Source organism: Perissodus microlepis, chromosome 14 (genome assembly GCF_051167445.1).
Source record: "Perissodus microlepis isolate ML-2025 ecotype Zambia chromosome 14, ASM5116744v1, whole genome shotgun sequence".
In the NCBI taxonomy this organism is placed as follows: Eukaryota; Metazoa; Chordata; class Actinopteri; order Cichliformes; family Cichlidae; genus Perissodus; species Perissodus microlepis.
The window spans coordinates 17,775,082-17,788,424 of NC_140474.1; the positions used below are offsets into that span (position 1 = coordinate 17,775,082).

Consider the following 13,343-nt stretch of genomic DNA (forward strand, 5'->3'; position numbering starts at 1 on the left):
GAAATGCTGACTTTTACAGCAGCATAAAGGGAAAGCAGTGAAGGGGTGCTGCCTGATATAGAGAGGAGGATAAGGCATCATTCATATTTTGTGTATTTCCAGGCATACTGTTTATTCAGTGACGAATTCTGTGAAAATTGCCTGCATTCCCTCTCCGATGAGCACGTTTGTTGCAAAATACAGAAAAAAGGTCACAAAGAGATGTATTTATTTTAGAGGGGCTGAGATTTATTTGAAAGAAAGGGTTTGGACTGAATTTATTTCTATTTTTTTACAGGACACAAAATGATCATATACCTTTAATATTATTATTAATTGTTTAATTGATTATTAAAATGATATACGTCTTTCCTTTCAGCTAAGACTGATGAAGTCCTGAAGGCCAAAGTTGCCAAAAGAGAGGAGGAAGCCCGGAAAAAGCTAGAAGAAGGTGAGTGAAAAGAGTTTGTGTGCTTTTGTGTTCACGTTAATGTCGGCACCAATACCAAACCAGTTTTAATTTGGCAAGGCAAAGAAAAATAGAAAAAAAATCAAAGCCTGAACCATTAACTATAGCAAAACTGCAAAATTAGAGACGTCGGCAAGATTGAGCAGCGGAAATAATAAAATAGTTCATTCTAATTATATTACTAGTAATCTTTGTTCATATTTTGTTCTCTATTAAGAGCCATCAATATTAATTTTGAGGAGTGGTAAACATGAAACGAAAAACAGACAAAATTGTGGGCTGTAAGACATCTGTTGCTCAACTTCAGTTTCTACACGTTTGTCTAAAATCAGCAGGATCAGGTGTAACTGGTAAACAACAAAAAGGCAAAATTGTTGCATGTGTGTTCAGACATATTTTGTAAAGCTTAGTGGCACGTAAAAAAAGCAAACACTTGAAATGCTATGAAGTGAAAGAGCAGGAAATATAGTGCTCATTCTTATAGCAAGAAATCCCTTTGCGCTTGGCAGCATTGGGGATTTTACAGTGTTACTCATCGAATGTGTTTACATTAACAGATCAGCAACCCGTCTTATGCTTTCACACACCATCTATACTTTGCAAAACATGGATTCTGAGATGCTGATTAGTTTTTATTAGGACAGCTGTAATTTACATGAAAACGCTGGTAGAAAAGTGGAAATACACACAGCATTGCAGGCAATAAATCTATCCCGAATCCCCCACTACCACCAGGACAAGGACAAGCAGACACACACACACTCTCAGACCCACACATTATCTCAATACACATTCAAATTAAGTCAAGAGTAATTTGCAGTGGATGTGCTAACACTAATAAAGTCCTTAGATAGAATAATGACCTTGGTCCCTTTCTGACCAGCACGATATAAATGAGAATATCAAATGTTATCAACAAACTGTGTGTGTTTATGTGTACATGCACACACAGACTTGTGTAGTCGTGTCATTTCTTTTTTCTGATGTTTTATATTTCTGGACTCTCCCACTTTTCTTCTGGTATAATTTTTTTTGTTTACGTCAAGGATGCATGGCAGTGTGACCTTTAAAGTTAGCTGACCTTTTAGCCAAATGAAAGTCCAGCCATCAGAAACTAATTAGCCCTGCACTCTTACTTTAGTCGCCCAGTAGTGGGAGGAATTGATTCCTTCCTCCTCTGTATTGCACAATGTTTTTGTCCTTTTTTTGTTTTTGTTTGTTTGTTTTATTCAGCGTCTCTTTTTTCATGTTCATATTACTCTTTTTTTTCTGATCTAGTGCACTGTCTCTACCTTTCCTTTCCTTTCCTTTCCTTGCATCACCTGCACCTCCAGCTCTCTTTCTGTGTCTTTCTTTCTCTGTTTTTTCACATCTCTGTGTGGATGCATTGCCAAAGTGGTGACTAAGTGTCTTGCTTGGGGCAACAGATCAAGGCTCCCAGTCAAATAGCTTTCTTAAGCAAAGTTCACACTGCACCGTTGCCTCTTTTTAGAATCAGTTGACTCGTTCTCCCCTTTGCTCAAAGCTCCCTCTACCTTCACTCCAACTCCAAAAAAAAAGGTGTTGTGCTCAACTGTAGTGGAGCGGTGCAGTACAGCATACTGAACAGGCACTGCCTTGGAGGATGATCATTTTATTCGTTTCCCCCTGCACAGGGACACAAGAAGTGAGATCAGAGTCACGACAAAGTGGCCCTGACGACTCGCCCTTGTCTCTGCACCAATAGGAGCCGCCGTCACAAATACACACAAGCACGTATGCACAAGTGGCGTCGGCTAGCTCCATCCTTTTCTGCCTTTCCTTCCAGCACATTGAAAAATGGAGGTGGGCAACTGATGCTGCTAAACAGCAGATCACCAAAGTTCCTCTGATTCCCTGCAGGGGCTCTCAGAGGTCAACACAACTAGAAAGTTTACACTTGAACCGCTAAGTCAACTGAAATGAGAAAACCGTTTAAACAGAATGGAGGGGAGAAGTGAAGAACACTACCACCTACACTCCTCGTTCATAAATAGATTCACGTCCTAGACTGGCAATGTGTTTGAGTTAGTTTAGCCCTAATCGAAACCATCGAGATCTGATTCATGTGGATGCTATGATATGCAAGCTATTATTGTAGCGAACTGTGGCTGCATACTGCGGAGCTCTGAGAGAAGAGAGGGGTTTTTATCAGCAGGGTTTACTGACAGAGAGGAAGGAGAGGATCAATAACTGGCCCTGTGGTCATCAGTTAACAAAGTAGTTTCCACTTAAAAGGAGTGTTTGGCTCTCTGGTTAAGGGCAGCCAGATGATGCTAGTGGTTGAAAAAGGAAACATATGATATGAAAGGGTGTGAGAATGAGAGGGGTGGATGATTCCTTTGTTAGTTGTATGCCTTGTTTAGGCTATTAAAGCTGAGAGATGCTGTTTGTTTGCCCAGGAGGCTTTTAGCTAACGTGGTGAGTCCAGCTATAATAAGATGGACTGACTGTTCGGTGTGTTTGTGTGTACATATGCGTGTGTGTGTGGACATTATGAATCTTTTCCAAACTTGTCTGTCTTTACACCTGGTGTACCTGTTACACTGCTGTGTGCCTGTTGTAATTTACTGGAAATGTCTTTCACTACAAACAACACTGACAAAACTGTATCTAGTAATTCATTCATACCAATGTTCACGGGTAGATCAAATGAGATAAAATCAAATGTGCAGAAGTGTAAAATATAGTTATTATGATTTGCATATTTAAATTATTTTTTGAATATGTCAATTTTAAATCATATTCCCATTAATAATAATAATAATAATAATAATAATAATAATAATAATAATAATAATAATAATAATCTAAAACCCAAGTATAGTTTATTTTATGTGCCACAGAAAACTATGAGAATTTCGCAGGTACCCATGAAGACAATATAATAAATTATTACCAAAATAGAGAGAGATGGATTTTCAGCCAGTCAGTCTATTTATTTACAGCACTCTTCAAGCGTCTTGTGCCACCCCTCATTTCTTTATAGTTTTTTTGCAAGGAGCCAGACTTTCTTGTAATTTCTAAAAAATGGTCTTGAGCAACAGTTCTCCAGGCTTTCTAGAGGCCTTTCAAAGTTTGTCTTTGTACATTTGTTGCTTTTTTATTCATTTTCAGTTTGGTCCTTATACCTGGCCTTTTTCAGAAGAAGATTTTTCTGTGTTTTTTTTTTTTGTTGTTGTGATGGCACTTAAGACTCAACTAGCAATCATTCATACATAAAACAACACCTAACTCAAGGGATGAACAACATAACAGAATCAGAGAACTTTATTAATCCCAGAGGAAATGATGTAGTCACAGTTGCTCCAAGACAGTAAGGCAAACAAGCTAAAGTAGAAATATTAAATAAAATGGTATATTATATAATACCTCTGTATACAAATAGCTCTAATATATAAATATCCCTGATTTATTATTAAAAGAAATATAAAATATAAAGTTGATTTTGAGGTGTCCCTGTTATCATACTGAATTATTTTCTAAGGGATCTGCAGATATTAAGGGCTAACAACCAGTTTTTAAATGGTATGTTTAGGGATTTTGTTACTAGTAGAGGGGTTGCTGACAAGTAGCTATGCTTAAGGAAGGGAAAGAGGAAGAGATGTTTGAGGTATGCCAAGTTGAAAGTCAGTGGCAACAGGTCTTGCGGTGAAATGGTTCAAATTGTAGTCGGGAGTAAAACATGGTGAAGGCTGATGGTTTGGGGCGTCATTTTAGCCGGTGCTATTGCTAAACAGCATAAACTGTTCAGTTTCAGGCACGGTCTCTGCAGGTGTATGCTCCGATCTGGAACTTTGATGGTGTGCTTAAAGCATAATGAGAAAGCCTCCATTGCAGTAATGTTTTTTATTATATCAAGCCTCATTAGGTTTAATTAAGATGTTATGTCAGCTCTTGCTTTTGTGTAACCAAAAAAAGAGGTAACACATTGACTAACTGACATTAAAATTTGTGTCAAATTCTCAGTGACCCCAATTAATTCGTTCAGACTGACATGCTGTTTGAAAAGCCTCCAAAAACAGCGCACTTTCAACACTATTGTCTCGTGAAATCTGGGTCGTGCGTGTCTTTTTATCAAGCTCTGATAGAAACATTTTTTTATTCGTGCAGCCATTCTTCAACATTTATGTAATTGTGGATTGGACACTAGCCTATAGCCTGCAGATGGTATTTTAGCCCCGAACCTGCACTTTCCCCATTACCTCAATCCACCACCAGATTGGGAGATCATATATTTTAATGAGACGTATAATAGCTCTTTAACCCATATCATTAGGGGAATATATACCTACCGTTTGCTCTTTTGGCAGTTAAACGAAAGGACTGTTTCCCTAATTATGCTGTGTGTAGGACAGGTCACGAGTTGGGTGTGTACCTGTCTGTGAGTGTGTCTGCGTTCAGGAATTATATGACCATTAAATATTCAACCACGGCCCCCCCGCTCCAGCCCCAACACTCCCTCGACCCAGCATCCATTAACGCCTCATCACCATTTAACTAGCTCTGTTGTCAATCACCACAGGGCCTCGGTTGAAACAGAAAATGTCTGGATTTGGTTTCCTGTCTTACTTGTTCTACATATAGAAAAAAAGAGTGAATGAGAATAAACAGCCTTTCTAACTGAAGGATACCTCAGTCAAGGACAATCAATATAACCGAATCATTAAGGGTGAATATGCCTTCACTGTAATTTGTCTGATATAATATCTCTCTTTTTAGGTATGATTACATACCGTACTAAACAATTTGGCAGTCAGCTAAAATTTCAACTCTGCATGCAAACCTCTTCATGCAGCACTGGTGTGGGTGTCTATAATAAATGATGTGATCCCTTTTTCTAATTGAAAATAATAACTAATCCATGGATAACAAGCTCTTGTATAATCCAAAGCCATATCCCTTCAGTTCTGGCCTATCTCGGCTGTAATAAAAGACAGGAAATGAGAGGCAAGTGAGAGTGGTGGCTTGGACATTGACGCTTAATGTAATCTGCCTTGAAATCAAATTATTTGACCTGGAAAGCCTAACAATACAAAACTCCTGCCAGGCTGCTGTTAAATATTTAGCACGTGCCTGTCATGAATACAAATGGCACGCAAATTAGAATCTACAGGCGCGTGACCCCCATATCACACCCTCGGTGCATGGGGGGCTGCCTCTGCTTTAAATGTTTTAATTACCGGTGCCGCGGTGTGGTGTGGCGTGCCACGCTACCTCGCCGAGCAGCGTCACTTGAAGGACAAGCGGTGAAATTCAACTGCTGGTAAACACGAGTGATCTGGTGTCCGTGATCTTATCGTATTAACTAAAACATAAGGATCCGATAGGAGGAATTTTGCCAGGCTATAATTATAGTTCCTAGCATTCTCCCTCAGAGTAGACATCATACTTTATTTGTAATTTTTTTTTAACCTGTGTTCTTTCCACCGGCTATATGATCTACCCGAGGACTCGAGGGAGGCGCTGTATTGCTCTTGTGCACTTTGCACTGAAGGAAGATCCATCTCAGTGATTTTGATGTAAGAAAATCTGGTTTGTATCGATTTGGTATTGATCAGCGGAGTTAGCCTCATCTCCTGTCGTTACTTCAGATAAATGGCCTTATTTGTTGTGTTATTATGTTCAACACAATCATGCCAGGAACAGTCAGAGGAATATTGAACCGACACTTCATTGGCTTCATGGGCTCCATTTGTTCCAGGAATTAAAGGATGTTTTCTGCCAGTATAGCGCCACATTGAAAGTGGAAAAAGAGAGCATATTGACAATCAATTACACCTTCACTTTAAAGGTCTTTTTCAAACACTGTCCTACAGAAGAATGTTCCACTTTTAATTTTTTTTTATCCTGCCTAAATAATGATTGATTTGGAGATGAATAGTGCTACAGTGCCTCACTCCAGCCATCTCTCTTTTATTTGCTCCTCTCTCCTCCCTATTCATTCAGGTTTGTGGTTCCCCCCACGTTGAAATGATTAGTTATGCAAGGCTTGTAAGCACTGAATCAGAGTTATGGTCCCCGGGGAAATAAATTTGGCAGAAAATCAGTGTGAGAAGATTTAATTATCACGAGGAGACCTTTTTTCCTTGCCTTGGCCCACTGAAGCCCAAACCCGTCTCCTCTTTCTCTCTTTCTTTCTCTCGTTCTACTCTGAGCTCCACACTCTGCAGCCAAAAAAGCCCTGGCGTGCAGCAAGCAAGCCAGCCCTCTCCTTGCCTTCCTTCTCCTCCCAATTTGTTTCATTACATGGTGATAAGCCAAGCAATTACTGCTTTATTGATTTTTCATCACTGCAAATTTAAAGTTGATTTTTTTTCCCCCCCCCCTCCTCCCCTTCCACCTCCATCTACCTCTCGCTCCCCCATTTTTCGCTGAGCAGTGGCACAGGAAGGTGATTAGGTGACCCACCTGTCCTAAGCGCTGCTGGTCGCCGCAGAGGTGTGGAGGTGAATACCGAATTCTGCTAACCCCATTTGACCCCTTGTTGTCCCAGGGTAATGGGATGCTGGTGTCGCCCAGTGTGGCTGTTAAATCGCAGCTATGGAGCCTACAACCTAATCATTTCTATAAGGATATCTATGGAATGGCATGTTTGACTCGATAGCGGCCGGGCTGTCTCTGCCGTAGGCTAGATTACAACAGAAATTGACCATCCAGGCTTCCATCCTCTGTTCATTCAGGTCAGGCAGACAGATGATTGACAGCACCCTGCTGCCCTCCGCGATTGGTAATCGTTTCTCGGGTCACCCTTATCAATTAACCCGCTGCCAGTAAACCAATGTACGTTCAGCAACTTTGCATTGAGTCCCAGGCTTGATATTTATTCCAGATTTCCTCTCCTTTCCATTTAGATTAATGACAGCTTTGGGAAAATTTGTTGAAAATTAAGACACTTAATGTGGACTTCTTTCTTGATTAAATTAAAATTAAAAACTGGCGTAACACTCACATATTTAATCAGGATCCTGCAAATGATTTTGGTGATTAAAAGTAATTTTACACAGTTTGATTAAAAAATGAGGAGTGATATGAACATTTTGGCCCAGGTATAAGAACACTGGGTTAGCATTACACCAGCAGTTTGACCCCATAACTAATAACATTCCTAGTATGTGAAAACGACTTCTCAGCACACACACACGCACACACACATACAAGTGTATGTCTGGACATGATCACACACAGTCTAACAGGGTGGTCAGAGTGCTGTGATTAGACACACCCTACAGGTCAAAATGCTGGCATCCTGGGTGGCTGTGGACATTTGGTGGCTCCTGCAAGGTTTGTCATTGACATCAGAGGTCACTTAAGTGTGCGTGTTTGTTCTGTTTAGGGAAGCTCTAATATGTGGCTGTGGTTGTATCGTTTTATAAATGTAGTGTGAGCAATTGTGCTTTTGAAATACCTGGAATGAAGTCGTGGCAGTCCGGTGGGTGTGAGTGATGGGTGTTTTTAGGGCGAGCATATATTTGTCTGCAAAGAAAGCAACATAGTCAGAAAAATAGTGATGTAATAATACACTGATGAATAAACTTGATATAACTTTCAATACTACAGGAAAAAATCAGTTTGTTTGTTTTTTAATATATATATAAAAATACAAACTATAACATCAATCACAACACTATTTGTACGTTTTTTGAAGTAGCTCAAAGAATTCATGAACATAACTAAGATGCACATCTGGCACATTTTCTAAGCAAAAATATGAAACCCAACTGTATTTTTAGGTTGTCTGATGTAGTGATGGGCTTCTGGTGACTTGGCATCATGTTTTTGTTTCTGATCAACTAGAGCTGATAAGGTAGGCTGCCACTGTTTTTGTATAGCTGCTTCCATAAAAGGCATAAAAGTTGGATGTAGCTGCTGTGACATCATCCGCTGGTTTCTGAATTCTCGTTTTGAAGTTTTGAGATTAGCATTTCCACAGTCGCCATCTTGGTTTAAAACAATAAAAAAGAACAGTTGTGATGAGGAGAGACGGATCTTACTATGAAAATTGTTTGCTTATTGGCTAGGAGCTTGTCAGTTATAAGTCGTTAATTAATGAGCATACCACAGGTAATTCTCCATTTTGAAACATAGTTTCAATTTTTTAATTAAAACAGTATCGACCCACAAACTCATGAGCAGTGAAAGCCTGGATGTGATGAGGAGGGGCAGGTCTGACTGTCAAACTGAATGACTGTCAAGCAACTTGTGATTGACAAGTCATTAGTCAATGACACTTGTGTGGTTTCATGCACTGATAATCTACCAGTTTGAAACATATTATGTCCAAGATTTTCAAAATAGACTTTCAAAAATTTTATATTCAGCGTAACCTACAATAATGTTCAGATGCCTCTGAACTCTGAGGTTGGAAGTAAGGAGTGATGCCATTCCCGAAAAAGAAAAAACGAGGGAAAACAGGATTTATTTTGGTGATTAAACAGCCATTCAGGTATCACAGGAAATACAGCATAATACTTGTTTTGGTGTGCATGCAAACACATTCACTGATAGAGATTGATCAGTGCTTAATTTGTGAGTTACAAATACACAACAGTGGCAGGAAGCATAAGTTTTACAGTTTTACTGCTGTTTACGAACACTGTCGCCATATTGGACTGTTAACTCAGCGGTTGCTGGGGAGGTTGCAGCTGCTAGTGAGGGGAGAGGCTGTGTTTGTAATTCAGGAGTCATTTTTAATATTGATCAGTTTCTGTCTGTCTTTTATTTATTTCCGAGTTGAGGGGGCTTTCCAGATTCAAATTCCGTGTGTTAACTTGGAAGTTCCCACTTATTCAGGAACACACCATCAATGACTGAGATCATAAACTCAGCTGGAGAGTGTTTATAGAGGTCAAGGCTGAAAGGTTTTTGTCCTCCCCCCCCCCCCAAAACACAGATTTCTCTATGATAGCAAATCTTTTTGTAACCACAACTAGCGCCATCTGGTGTTCTTCAGATAGAATGCAGGGTTAACGCGCTTTGCATCGATCTGCATCCATGTTCGTACTGTCTGTAGCTGCTGGGAGACTTTTCTCAGCTTCAGTCTGGGACTTGAAGAGAAACACAAATAGTTTAGGCCCAGATAATTGTGTTCTCCTTTTAAATTAACATTACATACATAAGCTTTGCTACCTAGCTCCTACATTATTTGTTGTCATTGTATTATTAGCCATAGCTGCTACCTTAACTGAGCAGAAAGCTAATGTGGCTATCAGGCAGTCGCCAGCCAGGTCAACATTTATGTTTAATACTTTAATGAAACAGTTGAAACAGGAGCTTTACTGACCTCTTGAAATTCCTATTTTTAACAGTTTTTTCATTATTTTTTGACAAGCCCTTTAGTTGCCATTGGCTATAATCAATCATGCACCAGGACGGTTTTTGGAACATATTATTATTATCATTATTATTATTATTATTATTGGTCTTTAAGACTATGAGAAAAACACGGTGGCGTGGTTTCGTGATAGTCTTGCTCCTGTAGCTCGTTTAGCGACATTTTTCCCCATTAGCATCAGGACAGCTTTAGACTGGTGAGACATGGGAATTGTCTCTCTAACCCCTTACTCACACTATATAGCTGACAGGTATAAAACATTTTAGGATTGACTTAATCAGGACAACAGACCGCTTTTGTGTCTGTCTATTGCCAGTTTCGTGGGGTTTACAGTGTATCCAGCGGATATCTACACAACAGATAACTGCTGTCTGTGCCAAGACTTGCTGCACAGTGTGTGTCTAAATGTCTGAATATAAATGTAGATAAATTTAAAAAGCTAAGAGACCATTTGCTTGCATGTTCCTAAATCCCACTGAGACACGAATTGGTAAATACTACTCGGACTACAAACAGAAATGAGAAAGCTTTCAGCCAAATTAAAATTGGTCATATGCAGGTATCTGTTTATAGAAATCTCGAATTGACTAGACACTAGAGTCAGAAATCTATTCATGCATTTCCTTCCTTTAATTTAGATAATTAGAGTCATATACAGCGAGGGGTTTGGGATGTACTTCGAAATGAAAATGTCACTTTTGTTTAGTTATTTTGCATGATTCCCTCCAATAATCTGGAATAAAGGAGAGTAATGTTCTTCACAGTGCCAAGGTTATTAGTCTACAACTGAGGTCAAGAGAGGAGGAGGTAGGAGGACATTTGCCTAATTAATTGCTACTCAGACACACTCACACACATACACACACTGCCATGACCTTTACTAATATAGTTTGTAGCAGACCACACAAACAGGACCCTGTCCCTTTTCCTGTGACACACACACACACACACACACACACACACACAGAGCTATAGCCAGCAGACTCAAAGGGAGACTCCATTACAACTCAACTAAGGGAAAAGAGCTGCTTGCTTGATGGCTACATGTCAAGAACACTGTAGGTCACGTGTGCGTGTGTGTGTGTGTGTGTGTGTGTGTGTGTGTGTGTGTGTGTGGTCTTGTGGTCATGTACCAGTGTTTGAGTCTGTTTCCAGGATTCTGATTACATCACTTTCATTTTAAAGACCTTGCTCCAATTAAGTAATTAGTTGCTTGGTGTTTCTGTAATTATAGAGTTGTTCATAAAAGAGCTGCTGACCAGCCTGGGATTGAAAAATGGAGAGCGCTGCACTTTTTTTCGACACACACACACACATACATTCTAGTTTAAAATCAAGTTAATGCAGTCAAATCCTTGTTATTTCTGGTAAAGGGCAGGGCTGGACTCTGTATTTCTAATCACACTAAAACAGCACTGTGCTTAATAAAGCGCTTGAGACTCACAGATGGATTGGCAATTATTCTACTCCCGGTTACTGAAAAGTACGAAATGAAAAACATTTGAAATATATTTAAAGTATACCGGCCTTCATCTCTCTCTCTAAATATATATATATATACATATATATATATATATATATATATATACATATATACATATATATATATTTGTAATTATATTTACATGTCTACCTCCTGTTCTGTATTCAGTAGAGATACAGTGTTTGTTGAATGCATTTTCATCCGAGTATGGTCTTAAATTCATTTTTCCTCACTAACTACATCGCCAAGTTTCTTGGGAAATCCTTTTGTACACTATGCTGACAATATCCCTAAAATAGCAAAGTCCATACAAGCAGCACAGCCCTGTTCTATGCTAAACTATGCTCTATGCTGCAGTCCTGTGATAAACTGGAATGCCACCAATCCCCCCCCATATGGGACTGACAGCAGAGAAAGTGGCAGTGATCTTGAAGATTTCACCAGTCAGCCTGTGAAAGCTTCACTATTTAATGAGATTCTGTGATGCTGCCCAGACTCAGAACATCGACTAACACTCACACTATTTTTTTTCCCCTCAATAACACGCACACTCACAACAAGAGAAAAGCACTCACCTGGTTTTAGTTATTGCACTTTGTTTGTACCAGCATTGCATAGTCAAGTCAGCAGGAACCTGCAGGACTTGATTAGGTATTTCAGATAAATAGCTAACATATTAGCACACTTTTTAAAAATCTGTCTTACAAAATAAAAGTTAAAACCCCGAGAGGGAAAGGTGTAATGTCAACAATAAAAAAAAAAACATTCTCCTCTAGTTTTCTGATTAAAGTTTAATTGCCAGAGTAAATTTAAGTATTTTATGATTGAGATAGTTTTTGAGATGTTTTTCATTAATATTATAATTCTCAGAAAAATTGTTAATGGGCGGGTATTAATTTAACACCTTTCTACTTTTCTCAAAGCGTTTTTTTTTTTAGTTATGATAGTGTTTTGAATGATACTGGGATTGCATGACATACATGTACAAACACTGAATAACCAGTTTGATATTAGCACAAACATAATCAGCCAATCACATGGCAGGAACTTGATGCATATAGGCATGTAGACATGGCCAAGATTACCTGCTGAAGTTCAAACGAGCATCAGAGTGAGGAAGAGAGGTGATTTAAGTGACTGTGAATGTGGCATGGTTGTTGGCATCAAAGCTGGTCTGAGTATTTCAGAAACCACCAATCTTCTGGGACTTTTTATGCACAACCATCTCTAAGGTTTACACAGGGCGGTCTGTAAAAGAGAAAATATCTAGTCAGCAGCAGTTCTCTGTGAGAAAATGCACCAATAACTCATATCGTTACAAGCGAGGTCTGTAAGAGAGCATCTCTGAATGCACAACGTATCCGGTTGTTAAGGGATGACGTGACGAATCCTACTTCCGGGCCTAAAGTAGTCTGCGTTTAATATGGCTTTTGTGTTGTTAACATGTTTAATGTTATGTATTTTCTTCTATTTAATCTCAAAAAGCCCCTAAAACAGTCAGTGATCACTGTTGACCTCCCTCGGCTTTTATTACCGCTAATCATTTATTTAAGCTCAGTTTTTAAAACCTTAGGATGTAACTACAGCCCAGCCCATGCAGCAGTATATGAATGACTAACCTCGTATTGTGGATGGATTATCTCAGTTGTTCTCCTGGCTGAAGTTTGGTCCTTTTACAGCATCCTGCCATGCGATTACATTTGTTCCTGACCACCGAGAACACTCAAGTTAACTTTTATCGAGTGGAAAAAAAGTTAGCTTGTTTATGTTATGCTAACATAGCTGTGTCGCTAGCGGTCACGTAGCACATCATTATATACCAGCTAGCCAAACTTCAGTAACCCTACAAACGTCACTGCTGTTTAGTTTTCTGTCTTCATTTATGTTGGAAGTGATAACAGAGCTGTACATTTTAATTTGTTCGCAAAACCCCGCAGTCAGGACGTGCTATATTGTATTTAGATCGAAGCTAGCGAGCTAACTTCCTGCTAACTTCTAACTCCGTTAAATGTTATAAATTCCGTTTTCATGGATGCCTGGATGTTAGGGTTGCCAACTCC

The 13,343-nt window shown here is 39.2% G+C and overlaps 1 protein-coding gene across 2 annotated transcripts in view; it reads left to right on the plus strand.

Annotated features, from left to right (window-relative positions):
* rsrc1 (arginine/serine-rich coiled-coil 1) overlaps positions 1–13,343 on the plus strand; it is a 124,118-nt gene that overhangs the window by 96,543 nt on the left and 14,232 nt on the right. For both annotated transcript variants that reach the window (XM_084951365.1, XM_084951364.1), the window contains exon 7: positions 359–430. In XM_084951365.1, the coding sequence (XP_084807491.1) occupies positions 359–430 (72 nt within the window). The remainder of the gene's footprint in view (positions 1–358; positions 431–13,343) is intronic.